At 35.1% G+C, this 24,919-nt stretch overlaps 1 protein-coding gene across 1 annotated transcript in view; it reads left to right on the plus strand.

The window, feature by feature from the left end:
* Positions 1 to 20,921, plus strand: part of Ets98B (DNA-binding protein Ets98B) — a 43,438-nt gene extending 22,517 nt beyond the window's left edge. The window contains exons 2-6 of the mRNA XM_018546028.1: positions 9,213 to 9,601; positions 10,194 to 10,852; positions 12,504 to 12,658; positions 18,725 to 18,914; positions 20,257 to 20,921. Coding sequence (XP_018401530.1) covers positions 9,213 to 9,601; positions 10,194 to 10,852; positions 12,504 to 12,658; positions 18,725 to 18,914; positions 20,257 to 20,609 — 1,746 coding nt within the window. The 3' untranslated portion in view covers positions 20,610 to 20,921. The remainder of the gene's footprint in view (positions 1 to 9,212; positions 9,602 to 10,193; positions 10,853 to 12,503; positions 12,659 to 18,724; positions 18,915 to 20,256) is intronic.
* The last annotated feature ends 3,998 nt before the right edge of the window (positions 20,922 to 24,919 follow it).

Below are 24,919 nucleotides of genomic sequence, written 5' to 3' on the forward strand. Positions count from 1 at the left end.
TTACAAAAATGATAGAAAGAAGAGATAATAAAGAGAAATAGAGAGTATTTGTTGATTTAATATAAACAACTAGAAAATGAGTAAATTATGTGTTAGAATACATTAACTTTTTATTACTTAAAAAATATACGAAAATGAAAACGTTTCGACTAACATAGAGTCTTTACCAAAAAATTAATAATAAGAAAAATAAGATAGCGCAATTTTATATGTTAATAATGATGTTTGAACGCGTAAAGAGGTAAAGTCAAAACTAGACTATACCGATTCAAGAAATTATTGTAATCACCACACAACGTGAACTAAAAAAAATTTAAAAAAAGATTCATAAAGTTGATTAATTGATTAGAAATCGATAAAAGATGCGTAGGATTGGGCAAACTGTATGTGTGATTTAAAAATATGGCTTTCACGCCATAAGATTTAATGACAATATAAAATAGAAGATATTCAGGTAGAAAAAGATGTAATCGCGAGTGTAGTGTACGGAATTGAAGTGGGGAAAACCTACGATCCACTCATAATGTTTGTATCTTCCGTAGTGATGCTGCGATACTATTTTAATGCGGCTTTATGATGTCACGGATGACACACACACACACACAGGCGCGCGCGCGCGCGATGACGATTAATCCGGGGAGAAAAAATATGCAGATGAGGTTCAAGTGTATCGGTGTTCCGTTGTCTCCGTTGTACTAATAATGCATAGAAATTAACCGCATATAATAAGTCGCAAAAATACTTCCTGCATCTTCATTCGAGAAACAAGTGAATAATCCTCGACAGTTGATGTGCTGCGCGATTGTAACGAGGTAGTAATGGCTGATTTCTCCACAGACGCATAATGAATACTCCGTATGTCGCTTTTGATACGCTAAAAGCAGAACCGCTCGACAAAGATGAACAGTGTTGTATGATTATAATATGGAATATGTAATAAGACTATAATATGTAATATCACGAAATTAATTGAAGCTGGATAAAAAAATTTAATAGAACAAGTTAATTTTTAACTAATTATTTCATGAACTATTCAGTGTGATAAATATGTTATATCTATTAAATCAAAGTATGTATTTTTCTTTCATTCTAAATATATTTCAATGTAATATGCATGAAATTATATATTTCTTAGTTTTTATGATCAAATGACTGGAAGCTGAAAGATATTTAGAATGTATTTATGTTAAATATTGATTTCATATTTGCTTGCCATTTTTATGTAAGATGCATATTTATATAGTTTTCACATTTTTTTACTTCTTTATTACTTACTTATTCACATTGTATTTATTTGCTTGTTCAAAATGTTGGCCTCTTGCAGTAATGCAAGCGTTGCATCTAATACGAATAGCTCGTGTTGCAGCCAAACACTAATCTGGTGATATTTGGTGTACTGCAGCCTTGATGCGATTTTTCAATTGCTCTCTTGAGTTAATTGACAACGAATAAACTTTCTGCTTTAGGACTCCTTCATACAAAGAAGTCTACTGGTGTTAGATAAGGTGATCGGGATGGCCAAGATATTATTCCTTCATGTCCAAGAACAAAGTAACGTTTTGTGTTTTTATTGCGATTTTCTTTAAAATGAAGCAAAAGCGAGCATATCTCTATAGGATTTTTCTTCTTAATTTATCGATCCCCTACACGCTTTCAAAATTTTGATATTTAAATTTCAAACACTTCGTATATATGTATATATAATATATATATATATATGTGTATGTATATATAATATGTATGTGAATATATAGATACATATACACATGTATGTAGGTATATGTATATATATTGAGCGTCTCTCTTTTTGATAATTAACTTTTAATTGTATATGTATGTATGCCTTGAGAAATTTCCTAATTATTTCGTCTAATTAACGTCCTCCGTGGAACGCATAAGCAATGTTTTACGCTTATGCCTATTTACTTTATATAAACATTTAATTTTAATGGCCGAAAGCGTGTCCTGGACCGAGACGAGTTTGAATGGGCGACGAACTGGAAATGGGGTTTCTAGAGTAATTCAGCGGTATGACGCACGCGAGCCGCAATTCTCGCGTTCAGGTTGAGGCGGCCTGACATCAGTTTGCCGTATTTAGCGTTAGTGGAATTAATTGCACGATACACGAACGTCCGAGCGAAATGAATACCGAACAAGGTGGAGGAATACCGGTCGCGATTGGCCATTCGCGCATCGCGTCTTGTCACAATCATAATTCTAGAGAAAATTCCTCTCATAAATATTCCAGCCCGTAAAACGACATGATGATGGAAAATAAAGATATATATTTTGTGTATATGAATATGCTTAAATTTGTATATAGTTTTATTTCTCTCATTTACATTTTAATGACAGATTCTTTAGTCAACTTTGTGTTAATCTTATCGTAGGAAAAAAAATGTTGAAATCGGTATACTTTCTGTACAACACTTTATATATAGGAAGAAGATACGTTTGCGCGATTGACTTTTTTGTGAATTCTTATAAAAATGTACTGATGAAAAATTAGAATTGCAGCATGAAGGTCCCTTTATGCTTATTTGTTTTTCATGTCGCACATTAATAACGACATTATGAAGCGATATAACTACAGATGAGGTAATTAACAAGAATATCAGGTATAGTGGAATGACTCCTTTTAATTTAATTGTTCAGTGGAATTTATATGGCAAAGACACAATCGGGAGACAAAGACGTAGTTGTGTCAATTTAAATAAAGATATCTCTTTATATTTCTCATTAAAATCCCAAGAAAATATGTAAGAATTTCAATTACGAGACTAAAAAGCTTAAGTTCATGAGATAGTTAAAATCAAAATTTAGAAATGCAGAGTAAAATTGTAGATGGATTTATATTTTGCTCTATAATACATATAAAGATCACAAAATTATTTATAAAGCTTTTACGTCAAAATAAAATCAAAAAGAATCGTGCAAATATATATTATGCGATATCATTGCTCTGATTATTTCCGCACATCTTTCTTTATAAATATTCGAAAGATCTCTAACAATGCCATGTCATATATAAAAATAACTTCTTTCAACTTAGATTGCCATTCCTTTAAGTTAGAACATCATACAAACATGTTAATTAAGATTTATCAAGGCTTTAATTAAGTCTTATTTTTGTATTTAAATCGTTCACTCGAAAGTTTCCAAGTATATTGTAATTATGAAATGACAACGTTACCATTAAGCTAATGAAGACAAAAATAAACTAATTGTGCATGTTATGTATAAAAGTCACACTTACATTAGACATGTCTGTAGTATTTTGATTTTACAATGTTAGTGAAAATGCATACACAAAATTTATACATATATGTGTGTGTGTGTGTGTGTTTATGTGCAAATATATAGGCAAAAGTAACAGCACTTCTCAGAGTGCATCTTAGGCACTCCTGTTTTTATTAACTGTCTCGTAACTTTTCACCTTTTTTGTCGTGAGCGTGCTTGGAATGCTTATTCAAATATGATGACTCGGTAGACGCCACGAAGACATTTTTACAACGCACAAACGAAAACCGCGTCTCGAGGAGAGTGCCTCGTCTCTTATTTCGTGGCCGCAGTGTTATCGAAGGTCGTGATTTCTCGCTCGAAATGTCAACGTGCACGTCCGAAGTCCGACGAGATCGTGAAAACTCGAATCGTATTACGAAACCGCGTAGCCGATAAGTCGCACGTTATCATACTCGACGGCAAACGACTCACAATGATAATAAAATTCTTGTCATCACAACATACATGTTTCTCGTAGTTAATAACAAGATGCATCGCGTCATAACAATCCGCGATAATTCACTGTTTATTGATTTTCAATTAGTGAGTGAGAAAATTGATTGTCGCTTTGGAACGACGATTAGCGTTCCTTCATGTGATGATTCGTATTAATTTTATTTATATATTTTTATATTTTTTTAACTAAAGAAAAAAAGAAGAAATAATAAAAGATATATAATAGACTCCTTCGTACACACACAATTGGCTTATTCATGTCCTGCACATATTTTTTCTTCGAAAAACTAGGAGCATATTAAGTGAATTTTTTTACACAGTCTCTTATAAATATATGCTAAAGATGTTAAAGTACAGTATATATAAAAATGACTTAGTAACTTATATATGTCTGTTAAAATGATGAAAATTAACTCGAGACACGAATAACCCATTGTATAGTAAAGGATTGTAAAATCATCGTGTAACAGATTTTAATATCAATATGTGTGTGTGTGGTTTAATTTTAATCTCGGTTCAACTAACTTCTCATCTTTTTCTATAGTTTTAAGAATTAGAAAAAGATGAAGAATAAGTTAAAAACTGGGATTAAAGTTAATTTACATTGATGGAAAAGGGGATTAGGGTTAAGTTTCAATTAAGTCTTTGGCCGGTATTCATAATCGATCCTTAATTAAGTCTCTTATATCTATTAAGTACGATCTTAAAATGTCATGAAGCAATCGGAGAGGCTGTATTAGCATCCTAAAACATTACTTAAAACGGTCTTGAAATAAGAACAGACTATGAATATGGACCAAAGAGCCATTAGCATATTATTAGATATTACTTAATTAATATTAACATATTAAAATGTTACTTAAAATAAACAATAGACTATGAATATCGGCTTTTATCTCTTGAAATCATCATATTACAAGATGTTGTAAGCGCGATGTTTTTAGATTCTCTGTTGTACCAAATGATATAGTTATGCGTACAAAAAGGTTCACACATTTTGGGGAAATTATTTACGTGGAAGCTCGATTGTGGAGAAATATGGTATACGGTGACGGGATACCGCGTGCCGCCGTGTAGTTGCGAATAAATAACGGTCTTTAAACAGGACGACCGTCTCGCGAAAATTATGAGGTCGCCCCGTGGCTGTGCAGCCCGTGACTCCGGTGGAATCCCGTGTTTTGCGCACGGAAGGGGAGAATGCAGCTGCACCAGCGATTAGTCGAACGCGTGACGTCAATGGCTTGTCTTTGCGAAAGTCTCGAGAGGGAGGTAGCAAAACTCAAGGAGAACCATTAAATGATTCTCCATAGAAGCACCGGTCTCGTGCATTTGCCACGCGAGTGTTTTATCGGCGAAGCCAATTAGATTTTCCAAAATTCCTTTGTTTCTTAATAACTAGGATATTAATTACATTTCGCAATATAAAGTGATGAGAGAACGATATTGAATGATAATCGATCGATGAGATTAAATACATGAGTGAAGGATGCCATATTTGGTTAAGGAGATTTTTTGTGCCCCAATATAATACTTCTTGTAAATCGACAATTTGCAATTATATCAAAATTGTAATATCGAAAACTGTAAATAATTTATTGCGAAAAATATTACATCTCAGCATGTATCAATCCCGATAAATATAATCGGCGCACAGTTTGCTTAAATTGGAGATTGTATAAATACACAAGTAATATTATTAGGTGCGAAAAGAACCATGCCTTGATCGAATATGGTGTTTTTCATTCATGTATGACGAGAGAAAACATAGAATATCTACTCGGGCTTATTATTGTAAGCGTGAAAAAATTTTCGAATATAAATGTCTCAACGTTAATGATTATACATTTTGGTTGAAAGTGTCGATCAGGCGTTTTTCAGATGCGATTAAGTATTTTCACGGTTGGGAGTCGCGGTCTCATGATTTTGCGCGTAAAGTAAGTCCAGGAAGGTTCGTTCTCCCGAGAGGTGCATCATCGTTCTTAGATTCCATCAGTATATAGATAAACATTCTCTTTCACCTCTCGGTGCCTTTCGAGAAGCCCCGGGAGAGAATAAGTACGTTTTTGCAGTGCTCGCTCGTATCTCTTTGGAGCTCCCATTGCATCGGTGTTCGCGTGCGTTCACGTGCACGTGAAACGTTCTCGTGCCCGTATACGATCAAAGTGGGAGAGGTATTGTGTCTCTACGTTGTCTGAGAGGGTGCGCGCTCGCGCTCGCGCGGTGTGTCTGTGGGCATAATCGTTTATTTCGCGTCGACCTTTGCGGGGCACTACGTCAAAATGTCAGATGCGACCCCGCCTGAGCGCGAGGGAAGATGTACTGGGAACGTTGTAATGGGCTTACAAAGCGTAACAAACTGATGCGAGGTCAAACACACGACGGGCAATAAACACACGTAGAGATAAATGGGCCCTTAAGGTGCACCACACCGGGCCCGCCGGGAGGCGGGCGTTTCGTCTCTCGACGCGTATCTCTCCGACGTTTTGTTTGCCGCGAAATGAGCGTCGACGATCCGAGGCCGCGATAGCCGAAACTCACGCTTGTCTCCCTCGTTTTCAGACATCAGCTAGTTATTCTCGTTCGTAAACGCGGGGGTTTGCGAGAGCAAGTCTCTCTTTATCATCAGGCGCGGACGCTTTAACGGATTTATTAATATAGAAGACATATTCCACCTTTTTCTATTTGTAGATAACTCGTATTACGTACAATATATATATATATATATTTCTAGATATACTTTTAGATATACTATATATAGATATTTCCTGAATATTAGCATTAAGACTTCTTTTTCACGTTGTGACGTATTTCTTCTTGAGCTTTGTATCGACTTTCTCTTTATGAGAATTTATGCGAACATTCCGCAACGTTCATAATTCAACTCGTAACTTTTATAGACTCCGTCGTATATTCTTGTTCATATTTCTCGTTGTCAACATAAGTACAGTTAAGTACAATTGATTAAAGATAATTTTTAGTTTATTCTCTCTGTTAATTTTTTCGTTTCATTAAGGATGTACTGAGGCGTATCACATCTTAAAATATTCAAAAGTATAAAAATTTTATAAATAGTTTTATTATTACTTCTGAATATTTGTGTAAAATTTGAGCACAATTATCTTATTGTTTAAGAATTGTTTCATTTTTTTGTCAATCTTGATTCTTATATAAAATCGTGTTTAGTAATATTTGCAAATTTGATGAGATAGCAACATTAAGAATTAAATCAAATTTTATACTAATGTACTAATCAAATAATAAATTACTCGTACAAAAATTTATTTGAATCCACTTACTTCCTTGGAAAAATTTACTTAAGGAGAACTAAAAGAAATTTAAGAAACTTAAAAATTGTTAAAAATAAATACGAACAATTTTAAAGTTTTTCTTAAAATTGTAAAATTGTGTGTGATATGAATTTGTAGGCTCTTTTCGAGTAAACTTTATGAACTTGACCTTATATATATTTTAAAACTTCAAAGCACTTAAACAATTTCAGGTGCAACGGAAATAATAAAAAATAATATAGAACCTTCAGTTTTTCTAAGATATTTTAACGTAAGTCTTTGAAATACTTAAAAGTTCTTAGGTCACTTTAGATTAACCTTTTACACATCTTGAATTACTCCAAAATTTTTTAGATAATTAACCGCATTAAAAACCTTAGCTTTATTTAAAGTAGATTTTCCCAAAAGGGTGCATAACCATTGTATAGCAAAACATCCTTAGGTATCGAAACAGTCGCACGTTCCAGGCTGCAGACAGCCGGAGTAGGATGATCGCCATGAGCGACTCGCGAAGCGTAACAAACTGACGCGGGGTCAAACGCACGACGGGCAATAAACACGCTGAAAGATAAACGGGCGATCGGGTCCAGCCCGGGGTTCAGGTCTCGGGGAAAGTATTTTGTCCGTGGATATATTGGCGCGCAGCAGTTTTCGCTTTCGATATGAAGAACAACGTATCATTCGGACTACAAAAGATGATTGGGTTTATTGTTTCTTCCCTTTGTACATTTATAACGTACACTCGCGTTTACTTTACGATCCAGCCACGAACAAATATATCGAGGCTCACCTTACCGTGCGTTATCTCCCGTGGGAATTATTTCTAACGTTGAGACAATGTACTTGGAAACGTATTGCGAACTCTGACGTGATTATCCGTTATTATCCGCGTCGAGAGACACATCATTTTTACAAAATTTGACCTTCGCGGAAGTAATCGAATAGTCTGGAATGCAATCTGGGGTAAATGTTGTATATGATTAATATAATGCATTATTTCTTGACACATTAATGTTATTTGTTCATTTATGGCCTGTTTTGAAATACCTATATCGTTTTATTTTAATTTTTCGAGCCACTTAATAAGCTTTCGAGAAATATAGAATATATAGATCTATTACAGATCTATTCTCTTTCTCTCTCTCTCTCTTTCTCTCTGACGCATCTCTTTCTCACGTTTATGCAATGTTACCGCGGTTGGTGCTACCATTATGCGTTTGCATAGGCGCGATTACAAATAGACTACCACAAAACTTCAATCGCGTTCTAATTACAAATATTAGCCACTTAAGGTTAGAGTGCTCCTCGATGGATACTCTCGGATCAATTTTGCCTTAGCCACGACCAAAGACATACACAGAAAGAAAATATTTGGTTGTATTAACTACATAGAATTCTGATAAAAAATTAATTAATTTCGAATTCTGGTTGAGTCTACTAAAATTCTGGTAGAATGGTTAAAATCTACTAAAATTACAGTATACAAGAATTCTAGTAGGAAATTCTGAATATCGGTTATCTCAACTAAATATCTAGTAGTTTAACCAAAATTCTGGACCATTTATTTTTCTGCATGTAGAGTATGGACTATATGCTATCCGTATCTAAATTAGTATATCAAATACGACAATATCAACAAAAATAAGAAGGAAGAAGTCTAAAGAGACGGCCATACTGAAAAAAATAAATCTAAATTAAAATAAATATTTATTTAAATAATGCTCTAACTAAACATTTATACTTACGGTAAATAAATATTTATTTAAAAAAGAATAATTGTTAAATCAAATTAATGTTTCTTATTGTATTAAATAATTATATTTTTATATATAATCAATATTTACTTAGCACTATGAAAATAAAGAATTTATTAAAATGTAACATTTTTTTCAGTGCAATCTTCCTGTCTTTCTAAGATATTATGATTGATTGAATAGACAGAGATATAGAAACTGTCTTTGCGTTCCATGTCTCTCATTTTTGTCGATTAATTTTATACACAGATGACAGTCCATACTTTGACTGGTTTTGACCACGACAGACATGAGAAACGCGCCCGGGCCGCGTCTCGCACGTCAGACGGCGGGCGAACGTCTTAGCGCTCCGCTTTCTCTTTTCTACATTTTTTGCAAACTAATCGTGTCGAATGACGGTATGTACGATCTACGATCTTCGATTCTCTTTCAGATGCCGCAGACGGTGCCAACCGCGGCCGGTTACTCGCCGTCATTCGACTACAACACCTTTCAGTTCGATTTGTCTCTCCTGCCGGACGATTACAGCCCAACCGGCGGCCAGATCTGTTTGAAAAGTTCGCAAATCAAGCAGGAGGTATGCTCGCCGCGCTCGGGATCGCCCACGATCTACCAGAGTCCACCATATCCGAACGGCGAGTTGCCGTTGTCGCCTAACTACTCGCATGAGGGTTCCTCGCCGGGATATCCGACGAGCCCCTATTACGTACCCAGAAGCCCTCAGAGCGCTCAGTTTTACCCCACCAGCCCGGAACCGTCCGCTAAGCAACCGGTCAAGAGGGAGAAGAGCCTTGATCTTTTGGCTATTCTTCAGGAATCCAGGTAGACACCGCATCGCGACTAATTATTTTATAGTTACCGTAAAACGGGATTTTTCTTTGGCCCAAAATTTTTAAATATCTTGATATTACGCGTTCAAAATTAGGTCAAAATTTCTTACATAATCTGATTTAATCTGTGTAAAAGTATGCAAATATTTCGAAAATTTATAAAACACAGATTTTAACAGCACAATAAATTAAATGTATTGAGGATTTCGTAGTTTAACCCGTTTTTATGTTTATATTGTACACATATCTTTTATACGTCAATTTGTGTACGATATAGCTTTAATGTGCATCGGTATATACAATGAGTAAACATGCATAAAAAACACAATTGATTAGGTATCGCAGAACAAAACGCGTCGGTGTTAGATTTTGTTTTTACTTTCACGGAAAATTTAATTTTTTGATGTATGTAAAATGCTGTTACACTGTGTTATATACGATCATTACGTGTGAGATTAAAAATCGCTAATCGCTCGCACTTAGAACCATACTTGGATGCCATACCATTATTTCTCGTGTCCCGTCATTTTCTTCGTTTACAATCTTTTAACGGTAATGGATCGCGCATTTTCGCATGATTACAGACTCTTAGCCGAGAGTCTGGGTTACCGTGAAGACTCAACCGACTGCACGGTGCCCTGTACTCCGCCTCGAAGCGAGGAGGATATCTATAACAGTCTCGACGCCGACTTTCTGCCGAAGAAGGAGAATACTGGCGTGCAGGGGCATCCGTTGCTGAAAGAGATCCTTTTCAAGGAGGAACCGCGATCAGTTTCTAGTAACAACGGTTCGTCGCCATCCTCTTTGTCCTCCTCTTCATCTTCGCCTAGTCCATCGAGTGAATTTGAGGGTAGTTCAGCGTTGCACGAACTTCTCTTCAAGGGCGCCGCCCTTCGTAAAGACCTTGTCATAATTTCCAAGACGAGTCCGCCTAAGGTGGAACGAGAATCGCGAGAAGAACTGGCGAATCCTTTGCGAAAGGAGGAAGAACTCTTCAAGGACGGTCAGAAGAGCGATCATCAGTTGCTGCGAGAAGTACTGAGGGATACTAGTTTCCAGAGGAAGTACAATCTAAGACCTGTCGATCTCGGCGGCGTCGGCACTGGCTTCGTCGAGGACATGGAGACCGGCGAATGCGTCGGTGACCTCGCCCGCGAACAGCTCGAGCCGGTCCTCAGTCTGGCTATCCAGCAATTACAGAAAGACTTCGACAACACCTGCGTGGCGCTCGGCATTCATCCAGGTGAGCCAATTCTTTTAAAATATGTATGTTTAATTAGAATTCTATAAAACAATGTTCTCTTGTCCATATTTCTGCAAATTGAGTCGTGTATTAACTTGATTATTATATAATATATCTCTTGAAGATCTCTGGAAATTTATAAGAAATGCACGGAATTTTTGTGTAATGCAAATCAAATTAATTGAGACAGCACAAATTATTGGATCACAATTTGCGTATTTATGCGTATAGGTAATCATTATAATCCATACGTATTATTGTAATCGTAAATACCGGGTAATGAATTGGAGAGCTAAAATGATAAAAGATATGATATAAAATCATACATCTTACGATTATCGATATTATCTCGCTAAAGATTAATTGCAAGTAATGGAGAGTAAGTGAGTGTGTCTTATATAAGCACGCTATTTCTATAATAGTCGCCGTGACAATGGCTGTAATCACGTGCGCGTTAATTATTATTATTACCAACCTTATGGTAATCACAAAGTAAGATTTATTCCTGCGTTTCTTAAGGTTTTATCATTACACCTTTTACTGTAAGATTATCTCGACAATGTAACTCGCGCGAGAATTATCTATTCGTGATTTTCGATGGTGTTTTATATGGTAAATTGTAGCACTTATTATCATTCCAAAACTTATGAAAGCACCAAAATTGAGTCAAGCACCTCTTTCTTTAGCTGTCTTTTAAGCTATTTATCGTGTCCATATTGGTTCCAATGCGAAATGCTGAGATTCGTTAGTATATCTCACTTCTCCATCTATAATATAAACTCTCTCTTCGTGGTCAGATACTGTGGAAATATTCACTTCGTGCCATTCGATGATGTATAGACGACATGATTATGAGCGAGCCATCAGAAATTCCGACGCGCACTTCGGTTTTCTCGGTTAAGTATCAACTATAGTCCCGTTCCGTTAGGCCTTCTCGTTACCTTGCCGCGGGCAGTAATTTCGATGATGACGATATCGTCGTCGTCGTTATATTTGTATTCGTTGTTGCACAGAAAAAAATGTTGCGGTTGCCACAACCGGAAATAATGATAATTTTCGCCCATTAATACATTTGGTTGTGATAACAATAAGATGGACATATTTTAACAGTGATAATCGTAAGATATGGCATTAATCAAAAAAACGTATTGCTATAGGTAACTTTCAGTCAGTTGGCAACCGTAACTGTTTTTCTCGTGCGTAAATGCAACTATAGTTGATCTGTTAATTTGAACCATGACGTCACGATTGAAACAAATTACCAAAGCATGTTGTGTCGGCATGCTTTCACGAGTTACGAAATTATGGTGCTGTGCCGTGACGAAGATCCACGTCATCGGTATAATTATACCTTACAGATTTGTTATTCGTAATATCCTACGCTCGCGCGTATACGCAACTATATTTCCGCGCGATGTCTTCTCAATAAGTAAGAAACGTTTAAAAATATAGCAACAATATTGCTGCAATGCTGCTGGAATATTTCATAGTGTTTCTTGCTTCCTGGGTTAACACCTCAAGATTTTTCTTGGAGGATACGAATATTTATGTAATTTTAAATCTCGTTTGCGGTCCTTCAAGCTTCTAATTTTTTACTGCTGCGTTTTTTGATTGGCGACTGTAATGTCAGATTTCCGACACTTAATTGCAGAGCCCAGACGCTGGAGCGCGGCGGATGTGGCGGCTTGGGTGCAGTGGGCCAGGCGGCAACTGCAATTGCCTTCGGTGCCTATGGAGAGCTTCAACGTGGATGGCGCGACGCTGGCCTCCTTCACAGAAGAAGAATTCTGCCAGAGAGCTCCCCAGGTAAACTCAAATATAACTCCGTTTAACTTTATAACTATCGCTTTATAATGAAACTAACAGGTAAACCTACCCAAGTGTTACACTCCGATTTTGATAAATTCTTAGTATGTTGTTCTCCAGATAAAAACAAGCGACACATTTTTTTATACGGGCCCATACGCACCTTTAAGGGGTGAAACACCTCTTTAAAAAATCGGTTTTTCTCTTTCGAAGCGAATATCTTCGAAACTATAAAAGGTAGAAAAAAATTTCTAAAATAAAAATTGAATGTTTTCAAGAGTATACTTTATAACTAAAAAAAAATTTTTTTTATTATTACATCCCTTAAAAGTGCGTATGGGTCCGTATAAAAAAATACGTATCGCTTATTGTTATCTAGAGAACAACATACTAAAAACTCATCAAAATCGGTGTGTAACTTGGGTATAGGTTTACTTGTGAGACACAGGGACGCTTAGAGAGTTATATAGATGATGAAAGTTCTCTTTCTTAAATAATGTTATTAAACTTTTTTTTTTAAATTCTTATTATTTTTCCTTGGCAGCAAATATTTTATTTAAGTGACCTATTTTTTTCAATTTTTCCATTTTTCCATTAAATATCTTACGTAATGATTAAACTTGTTTGTCTAAAAATTCTGATCTATAAAGCTTGATTAAACGGGAAATAAGATTTCGTTGTTTATTTCTGTTTTCTACGTTTAAAAATATAGCAACAATATTGCTGCAATGCTGCTGGAATAGTGTTTCTTGCTTCCTGGGTTAACACCTCAAGATTTTTCTTGGAGGATACGAATATTTATGTAATTTTAAATCTCGTTTGCGGTCCTTCAAGCTTCTAATTTTTTACTGCTGCGTTTTTTGATTGGCGACTGTAATGTCAGATTTCCGACACTTAATTGCAGAGCCCAGACGCTGGAGCGCGGCGGATGTGGCGGCTTGGGTGCAGTGGGCCAGGCGGCAACTGCAATTGCCTTCGGTGCCTATGGAGAGCTTCAACGTGGATGGCGCGACGCTGGCCTCCTTCACAGAAGAAGAATTCTGCCAGAGAGCTCCCCAGGTAAACTCAAATATAACTCCGTTTAACTTTATAACTATCGCTTTATAATGAAACTAACAGGTAAACCTACCCAAGTGTTACACTCCGATTTTGATAAATTCTTAGTATGTTGTTCTCCAGATAAAAACAAGCGACACATTTTTTTATACGGGCCCATACGCACCTTTAAGGGGTGAAACACCTCTTTAAAAAATCGGTTTTTCTCTTTCGAAGCGAATATCTTCGAAACTATAAAAGGTAGAAAAAAATTTCTAAAATAAAAATTGAATGTTTTCAAGAGTATACTTTATAACTAAAAAAAAATTTTTTTTATTATTACATCCCTTAAAAGTGCGTATGGGTCCGTATAAAAAAATACGTATCGCTTATTGTTATCTAGAGAACAACATACTAAAAACTCATCAAAATCGGTGTGTAACTTGGGTATAGGTTTACTTGTGAGACACAGGGACGCTTAGAGAGTTATATAGATGATGAAAGTTCTCTTTCTTAAATAATGTTATTAAACTTTTTTTTTTAAATTCTTATTATTTTTCCTTGGCAGCAAATATTTTATTTAAGTGACCTATTTTTTTCAATTTTTCCATTTTTCCATTAAATATCTTACGTAATGATTAAACTTGTTTGTCTAAAAATTCTGATCTATAAAGCTTGATTAAACGGGAAATAAGATTTCGTTGTTTATTTCTGTTTTCTAGCGTTAGAATTAAATGTAGGTAAATTATGTAAATATCTATTATATATTCAGACATCGATTTTAACCTCCGAGCAAAAAAGAAATTGTTAAAGATATTACAAAAAAAAATTTCGCATTAAATTTTTATTTTTTACTTTTACATCTTATCGTGTTCAACTTTTTTTTCTCGTACACTACGTACGTTAAGCATGCACAACTTACAACTTTGACGTGTACCGTTACGCAATCCTTGCGCCTGCAATGATCGACCTCATCGGGGGAAATCGTACATACGTGTTTTCGATAAATTAATCAGCCGCGTGATTTTCGAAATAATTTTATTTTATGTTAATGTAAGAAGGTTTGAGGCAAAAAGAAACACTTAAATTTACGCATGGGTGTTTTGCATGACATTTTCTCTGTATTGCAATATGAATACCTACTTGACAATGCTAGCTACAATGATACTCAATCCTGCGAAAATGTATTTTTACCTGTCTCTCATTGATAACATTGGATTTTTCATGGAACTTATCTCTCGTTACGTCGAAAATTTATAATAGATTTTGCATTTATCGCGGTAATTGTCATACGCACGATGTGTGTTTATAATTTCTATTTTCGATTCGAAAAATATGTTCATAAATAATCACATATTTCAAATTGAATTACTATACTGTATTTCATGACTGATTAATTTTGAATAAATGTCAGTATTTATCAGTGAAAGTAAAACGTGATATAATGACAGGATAGATGTAAATTGGTAAATTCATGTTTCAGTGAAATTATGGCAATTAAGTTTGAATTTGATAACCTGGAAAGTTACACGCATTGAGCGTGATTTTAACTTTATTCTTCATTATCGTAACAATTTGCGATCGTCGTGAGCAAGTTATTTGCACTCGTTCGTTGAAGAAACCAGAGGGGGACTTGAGAAATGTCCGTTGCCAAGATCTGGTGAAAGTGAATTTCCTAGTAATCGATATGCGTTATGTCCCTTCCACGTAATCAGTACCTGAAGAATTAGTGGTTAAATATACGTTGCTTATGGTTTCGACGTAACAGAATTGGAATTCCCCCTAAGAATCATCTGACGCATGAAAGTTACATGTTTGCGTCAGAGCCGGATACGATTTCAGGAAAGAGGCCCTTAAGATTGTTCACACAGAAAAAACCGCTACAGTTGCCACGATCAAAAGTCACCTATCGATACATTTTTCGTTATAAGTATAGTACAATTGCGATAACCATAAGATTTCTTTTATTAACCTATTTTTTTTTATTAGATTAAATCTCACTTGTGTATCATAATTTGATTACGTATTAACATTGACGATAAATATCAATGAGAAAGTTTAAATCAAAATATAAATTTTAACACAATTAATTATTTCTTTGCCTATACTATTTTATTTTATCTTATACAGGGTGTCTCGTAAAGATCATAATAACGCTTAAGGGTAGATTTCTGAGATAATTTCAAGACAAAAATTCTAATACCAAAATATTAAGGCTATAATAGGGTAGTTTTTTAATTAATACCATTTTAATTATAACGTTTAATTGTACCGTATAAAACTTGCGCATCTAGATGTGATACAATGTAAAATGCTAAAAGCGAAAGTTAATTATCACCTGTTGTCAATATCGATATAAATATTACACATGCGAAGATAAAATTATTGATATTTCTAATTAATGATATTTATTACTTGTAGCTTTGATTTTTGGTTGATTCGAATTTTCATCTCAAAATGAAATCTCCTTTTAGGCAATTTTACAGTCTTTACGGAACATCCTGTATAACAAATCTTATACAGAGTGTCCTGACATTTGCAAACCAAAATACTAGAAAATGTTCAAAAAATATAAGTATAACAATTATTTGTTATAAATTTATATTTTAAGCAATAGTTTGTGAAATAATAAAAGTTGTACTGAGGTATTTTTTAATAAGCAAATTTCAGAGTATATGTTGTATAATAGTGGCAATATTGATTTTTATTACAATACGTCTAGCGTACATTTATACTGTAAATGTAATCTTCTATCTTATAAATAATGTTTGACTTAAGAAATATGCGATTGCAAGTACTATGGTTTGATTAACACATGAGTAACTTAATTATAAAGTACTGTTAATGATCAGTTGTTTATATCTCGATGTGATTATTTGACGAATCAAAGTATGAAATTATCTTTATGAATGTATTATTATTCGAAGAGAACTGAGAAAATAACAAATTACAACGGCTTCTCTCTGCTGGCTTTTCTGATATTTGTGCATACAAGTCGCATTAAATCGCTTATTAAGTAACAAGTTTTATCCATCCACGGCATCGAGCGTGCTAAAAACCGGTTGTGCCAATATTGATTATATACCAATCTGTCGACTGTAGTTAACCCTAAACTTGACAAAGCTAAGATAAAGCTAAGAAAGTGAACTTGACATTGTATTATAAAATAAATATCATTTTAACAAGTTAGTTTTTTTTTTCTAAGAAGTGCAATCTTTGTTTTACGATTATTCAATCGTTGATTATTTTTATTGTAGTAAATAATTATAATAAAATAGGATGAAAAGCAAAATACATTTCTCCATTTTATTACCTAAAAGAATTAATTGTTCTCTCCACCATCTTCCTGAGTTTGCTGAAGAAAAACAGGAAATATCAAAGGCGCAGTTAAGAGCCCGTGACGTAATCGGTGCCGTATAAACTCCGGATGATTATGTTATGTTTTTAAATTGTAAGCATAAATAGGTAAATGTTGGAGTCTCATCGATTGATGCGCATCTCATTATTCGAAGAGAATTACAGGCGTAAGTCTAACGGAAATTAATAGCGAGTAGAGTAGCTGTGTATATGACGAGCAGCGGGGAAGTAGTCATGCATAATGGATTCCGTTTTGCGTCTAGTAATTGGATAATCGCGCTGCGAAGTACCACGGTAGTTCTCCCCGTAGCGTGGAATCAGGCTTGCTTATGGTCACGTTCTATCTGCAGCGATCTTCGCCAAGTCCTTTCCTCGTTCGTTCGTGCTTCGTTGATGCGACGTGCAGTCGAGTTTTTTTCGTGGACTTCATTCAACTCACAAATATTACGCACGTATACTTTGTGCATAAAGGTTTAATTTCACTTTGCATCTTGTAAGCGCGATTTAATCTAATGGATTTAAAATTAGTAGTCAGTCGTATATTTTTCTTTTTCAAGTTGCCTATAATTAATCGCTTAGTTTCTCGAATTTCTACAAAAGTATACCACAGTATAGTAGAATCATTGAAGAGATGAAACGCGACATAAAGTTCATTTCTATTGAGTTTAAACCTTTTTTAATTGAATTTTTAAAATCGAAGAATAAAAGATAAAATATCAAAGAAGTGAAAAGAGTAGAAAATTCGATTGCATTTAATATGGTATATGAATGTGGCGTTTAATGCTGACGTGTAAACCACGGACAAGTCATGCCACGTTTGCTTGTCGACTCCTCAAGGAAATAATTACGGCATTCTTTGTGGTTTGGCATCGCATCTTAATGGCGGCGATTATCGATACGCGAGAATATTTGTTTCTCGGAACATTACGAAATATCCGAGTATGATTGCGCCGCTGCATGAGGCATAAGAATACTGCGCTCGCTGCAGATTACATTGGTAAATCGAAGGAAATGCTTTGTTAATAAGCACCATATGCGATCTAATTTCAACAATTAAATCTTTTAAATAATCGTTACGTTCGGAAACGTTGCTTTGTATAATAATAGCTTATAAATACCGCTCCAATAACTTGAGATGAAATTTCTCATGGACGAGGATCTCGTGTCTCCGGATGTCGGCACGTTTGTGCATCGTGAAGATAGACCGATGAGGATGTAACGGCGATGCAGAATAACCGCGTTCGAAATGAATGTGCGTGCGTGCGTGCGTGCGTGCGTATATACAAACCGCTTCTTGAACACTCGTTCCAAGATCAGCAGGATCGGCTTCACCATGCCTACCGGTGTGCGCGCCATTGGCTCGTCAGAAACGATCGAGAAGTGGGTCAACCGCTCGAATGTCTTACCTGTTGCGTTGCGTCTCTCTCAACGCGAGCCGCTTTCTCTTCTCTCGCGCACAACGATTCTTTCGTTGGAATTCTAACGCTCCTAACGCGCTTTTCTCTCTCAGTCTGTGTCTCTCTTTTCTTCTTTCTAGCGTCTATTCTTCCCTGTGCTCAGCTTTATTTTTAATTATCTCTATGATCTTAAAATATCATTGTAGATGCCGCTTTATAAATGTCGAAGCTATGGATAATTATGCTAATAATGCCGGTACGACTGTTTATGTTGAAGTGCGGGAGTATGCTGCATGCACAATTGGAGATTTGGAAGGCCGCCGTTGAGGAATCACCACGAAACACTCTGGCCGCTTCCTGGAGTCCCACGGGTGTAGTTCAGTCTCCAAACAGCGCTGTGACTCCGACAGTTGGAAATACAATAGTTAATCTTAAGGAATCTCCCTGCACCATTGATTTCTCAGATGGTATGTTATATACTTTTTCGATCATTATTTACCGATTGATAAACTCGTTCAACGGAAAAATTAAGTGGACTTGCCTTACTTTCTTGTTTGATTCCATATAATTTCAGACATAATAGAATAGACCGCGTATTTCTATGAAGATTGTCGGTTTAGAAAGAGTGAGATAGCTTGAATCATATCGGTCTTTTTCTCTTTTCCTCCCATCCTTCTCTATTATTTTTGCTATGCTTTTCAATCGTTAATACTATAATTATTTTTCTTTCCTTTCAATATAAATTTTTATTTTTATTTTTATTTTTTTTAAATCAAGTTATTTTATTAATTGTTGTTTTGTTTAACTGAGAGGATGTTTTGCTTGAGCGTTAAAGAAAATCTCTCTCTCTCTCTCTCTCTCTCTCTCTCCCTTATTTTACTTTTACTTTATTTTATTTTATAATATTTTCGTCAAAAATTCTTTGAGTTTATTCACATACATTGCTTTCTTTTAAAAATTTAAATAATTAATATAAAAACTAGTTATAGACTCTTTTTGTTAAAAACAAATAAACAATCGTGAAATATAAGGCTATAAAGAGTCAAACGCAGTTGATCATGCGAAAAATTAATTTAATCTTACAATTAAAAATACAGTCGAACGTTTCGGTCTGTGATTTAGACCATCTTCAGCGACCAATTGATAATAAATACAAAGCTCCATATACTCCAAGTTATAATGCCAATTGAAAAACAATTATTGTTAATTAACAAAATGTTTCCGTGCACCAACCAGAGGTAAAAGCATCGTGTGAAGATGTGTAGCAAAATTTTTTAAAACAACAGTAACATGTCTGTGAAAAGACAGTTAATAACATATATTATTCTATTAAAAATTATCTAGAGAAAATTAAAACAAAAAATTTTTTTAAAAATTTAAACACTCATTGGTTTCTTTTGTTTTTCAATGTAATTAATTTTCTTTAACTTTTGTAAGTTTTTTGTTTTTTATATATTATTTTTGCTTCAATTTATTTGTTTTTAGAGGTTACAGCTTTAGAATGATAATAAATATACTTGTTCTTCCTCTTTTTCTCCTTCCCTCTTTATTTCTAAAATATTAAATTGAAAAGGAGATGCTGATATATTTGACTCTTTTTAACGGAGTATAGATGCTAAGATCAGACTGCATACTCGCAGTCTATACCTGTTATGTCTAAAGAGAGTTATGGAAGAGTTTATAATTATCGACTCTCTATTTGGTTTCACGCGCGAGTATAAAATGTAACGCAACGTTGACAAAACGCAATTACTATGATTTTACTTGTTGTCCCTCACTTCTTGCATCTCCTTGATTCTCTGCATGCAGACGAGGATGAGGATTGCGCTTCCGCTCAGAGCGGCGGAAACGATAGCAACAGCGGCGGTAAGATGCGCAACGGCGGTAGCCACATTCACCTCTGGCAATTTCTGAAGGAGCTACTACAGAGTCCGGGCGTTCATGGTTCCTGCATACGTTGGCTGGATCGCAACAAGGGGGTCTTCAAGATCGAAGACTCGGTGCGCGTGGCGCGACTCTGGGGCAAGCGAAAGAATCGGCCCGCGATGAACTATGACAAGCTCAGCCGCAGCATCCGGCAGTATTACAAGAAGGGAATCATGAAGAAGACGGAGCGTAGCCAGAGACTGGTATACCAGTTCTGTCATCCTTATTGTTTATAAGGATTTCTCCGTCTCTCTTCCCTCTCCTCTTTATCCCGCTTCTCCTTTTTTAATTGTATCTACGAATCATCTCAATCTCTTTTTTCTTTGTGCGAGTAGGCGCGATCTGGAGCGAGTGACCTCAAGAAAAGCCCACCAAGCACAAAGATCAAAAGGTAAAAAAAGAAAAAAAAATAAAATAATGATCCGCGATGCTCGATATTATCCCGATGATAACACCGAGCCACAGCCGGGTCCGCTTAGTACGCCCGTTTTGGGCGATCACTTTCGCCTTACGTTTATTCCCTTCTTTTTCCACTTTCCTTTCACTTTCTCTCTCTGTCTCCTATGTGTACGTACGTCTTCGAGTTTTTTTTTTTTTTTTTTTTTTTTTTTTTTTTTTTTTTTTTTTTACGATTTTCTACTGGGTCGGTCTTTCGTTTCGACAAAGCTCTTGTCGCGAGGTGAAGACGCGAGCGGGTGGAAATTTGCCAGAGAAAAGGGAAGAAATGACTCTTTCCTCTCTATTCTCACAATCGCTTGTCGGCACCAGTTCGTCAGATCCTCGAGCTGTCCAATAACGTATACGCGATTCGTCGATGGGACACCACATTCAGCGCGCGGAACTATTCGTCGCAGCTTAGTTCCGCCGTTCTTCGATATGAACGGAGATGTGAAATCTAAGGAGATAAACTATTTTTATACAAAAAATTTTTCTAATTATGCAGACGCCATAACTTCGTCTTTCCCTGCTGCATCACAAAATATCAGGGTTGCTACACAAAACTGAAAATCAAGAAACTCGGGAAAATATCATAGGAAAACGATTAGGAAAATTAGGAATAATTCAAGGAATTTTACAAAATTTTTTTTGAAAAATTGAAATTCTTGACTTCAAACAAGTTTAATATGCATATACGAAGAAAAATGTTCGATTGAATTAATTAATTCTCTAATTAATTATAATTCTCGTAAAAAATGAACGACCTAGAATTATAGTTAAGTATAGTAGATCTGATTAAATCTCTTAGAATTCTAATACATTTAATCAAGGAAATTTGGAACGTGTATTGATTACCTCAATTAGAATTCTAGTATGATAGATTCAACCAGAAATCTACAATAGTTAATCAAAATTTTGGATCGTTTATTTTCTATCAGAAGTTTAATTTGATCAAACATTTTTGTCAGTGTACATCACACTTATACGGTTTTGGAATGCTCAACAATAAAATGCAAGCAACATCAGTAACATTAATGATAATTTACGTTGCTACGTTAAATTGATCTGTCAACAGATATTTAACGGTTTCCAAATTAGGACGAAAAAATTCAAAATAATATTGAAAACGTTTAAAAAAATCATGAAATTTTGTCTAGGAAGAGTTATAGAATTTTAGGATGAAGAATTTGTGACAATCCTGAAAAATAAAATAAAGAAATGCGCGAAACGTGAATTTGCAAGTGCGGCGTAGCGTAATGTCGCGTGTATCTAACGGAAGATGAAAATATCTTCGTCGACGTAATCATTGCCTGTTCGCGACGGGATAAGGTTAATTATATTTTTGCACATCTTACGACCTCTAACACGCGCCGAGTTCGCGGAAATATTTTTACGCGCGCGCGCGGAGGCGTTTATTAAGTTGTCGAGAGTGCCTTAGACGCGTGCGGTGGGAATCGTGATAATGAAAGACGCGTTGCGTTCGAGACGCGAGGATTTCTGATCGGATCACAGACGATGGTTGTCGCGTCCGTGATTGACGACCATCTCGTATTATAGATCGATCGAGTGGGTTTTCCGTTCGAGAGAACGGCGGCAGAAAGAGAACAATTACGGCGATCGCTGTTGCGCTCGAGGCGTCTCAGACGCACGGCTGGTGCTGGTGATTTTGGTCCCATATATCTATGATATATTAAATATTGTATGTTCCATGAACGATTAGGAATTAAGACTTAGTTACGTAAGTATATCGGGGATTCACGTGAGTCACCCTTAAGTTACTCCAAGAGATTTTTCTTTTCTCGTTTCTAAGGAGAACAAGAAAGTTCAATTGATGTCGTATTGGCAGAATATGAAAAAAAGTATTAATTTATTGGCCAATAATCAGTATATAACGTCAAATTGTTTTGACTTTCTGGTTATCCTTAGATTTTTTCTTGTCTTACGTTTTCTTTTCTTGCTGCAGTCTCCACGTGGTCTCGATTACAGTCGACCGCGTCGATTTTTTATACTATAATATAATTTATAAGTGATTTTCATGCGTTTCTATACTTCGTCCTTTTTCATCGTCCTTTTATCTTTTTACAGTAAGTTTTAATTAATTTTCAGATTAACAGAAATTTCTCATTCGCTTATCTACTTCATCGCGCAAATTATCTGGAGATTGGGTCATTCTTGTATCATTTTCTTTCGCTTTCTGTTATATGAAATACTTTTTTTTAAATATTTTAGTAAGTTATTTGCGATTTTGAATTACAACGTATATAAAATGTAATTAATATAAAATTTTGCGCATTTTTAGTTAAGCATTAAGATTTTTACTAACGTTATGTCCACGTTCGCTCACCAATCGGTTGTATATATAAAATATAATTATTTTATGTATTCGTTTTATTTATTTAATTGAGTTTGTTTTAAAATAATAGTACAATCTGCCGTGTAATGCTGGAAGTTCTTCGGCGTGCACCTCAAGCAGAACGAAATAGTCAAATAATGTCATAATTGAATCATGATTGAATTGTCACAAAAGAATGACATAAATTCGGTTAATAATCAATGTGGTATTAAAAATTGACATTATTTTGACTTTCTTATTTTTTTGGGGATTCCGTTAATGCTTATTCTGTGACTGATATTGGTACCATTTCAATTCGTTTATGTGTATCACTAATTTAACATTGGAGATTATTACCATAGCTGTTCTTTCTCAGCCGTGCGAAAGTGCAATTACGTCCTGTTAGCATTGGACTTAAATCATTTTCAGCTCGCTTTAATCGCGCGACATTTATTGTTCAGAATTGTATGATAAATACAACGGCTGCGTTCAGTAAAAGAAGCAGCTTTGTGTGCAACTATTAATTATTCTTTAGGATTAGTTCTTACTCTTAATTCGTCACGGACTTAAATATATAAACCATATTAAAGAATCTTACAACAGTCGCAAATATTTTTTTTCTATTGGACGCAATAGATAAGTACGTTTGTTACATAAACAAGTTGGAAAATTAATTTGCATTTATTTATTGACATTTTACAAAGTAATCGTAACAACGAATTATTTTTTCCTTGCATAATTATTTGCTAATTTAATGCTGTTCGACACGTATTAATATTTACGACGAGTGATTATCCTTTAACGATAACATTCGGGCTATTGAAAAATTCGAGTCTCTTATTTCGAACACTTAAAGCCAAAGAACATGGCGGCGTGAACGAGCGGGTACCAGTCTGTCGAGGAAATGAATTTGCTCGCGTAATTAGATCGTAAAGCGCGCTTCCACGGCTGTTGGATTTCTACGACGCGATACATTATTTTTTTATGTGGCCTGGCATAGAACGCTCATCAAATCGGAAGTAGACCGCGACGGGACCTCAAAACACTGTTGTTTAATGCATCTAAATTAAAATTAAGAAAAATATCAAATTACAAATATTATACAACTTACCAAGAAACAATGCTCGGATTAATTCTTTTTGTTGCCTTCATTTTTTTTTATATTGAACTAATTTTATCAGTAGTTTAAATTCTGTGTTTATTACTTCACAAAATTATATAAATAAAACATGCAACGTAAAAAAAAGTGTCTTGATGGCATAATAGGACGACATGCGATCGCTAAAAGTATCTCTTTAAAGATCGTCTGCTGTTCATTTTGTGCCAAGCTTCACCGCGTTCTGTAAATTTAACGGTAGTTGGTTCTTCAATTCCGTAATATAAAGCGCAAGGGAGATCCAAAAGCAGAAAGACTAAGGATTTATCCTCGATAACTGTATTATAACAGAAAGAGAGAATGCAGTTCGTTGACACGGATAAAAGCAAGGAGGGCGGTTAATTTTGCAACTAGAGAGAGAGAAATAAGAAATTATAAAATTAGGCAAAATGACATGAGTAACATTGGATAGATTCTAATCGAGCGGTATGACATCACAAAGCAGCCATTGTTGTGCGTAACTGACTGTTTATTTATTAAATTATTAATCACTATATTTAAATTTTGTAAGACTAAAGGTAAGGAATATTTTTTAATACAGCGTGTTTGTCAATAGACGTATATATTTAAATTTTTTCTTAAACGGTAGTGTGAAAGTTGTTGATATTTTATATAATCTA

Source organism: Cyphomyrmex costatus, unplaced genomic scaffold (assembly GCF_001594065.2).
Source record: "Cyphomyrmex costatus isolate MS0001 unplaced genomic scaffold, Ccosl1.0 scaffold51, whole genome shotgun sequence".
Classification (NCBI taxonomy): Eukaryota; Metazoa; Arthropoda; class Insecta; order Hymenoptera; family Formicidae; genus Cyphomyrmex; species Cyphomyrmex costatus.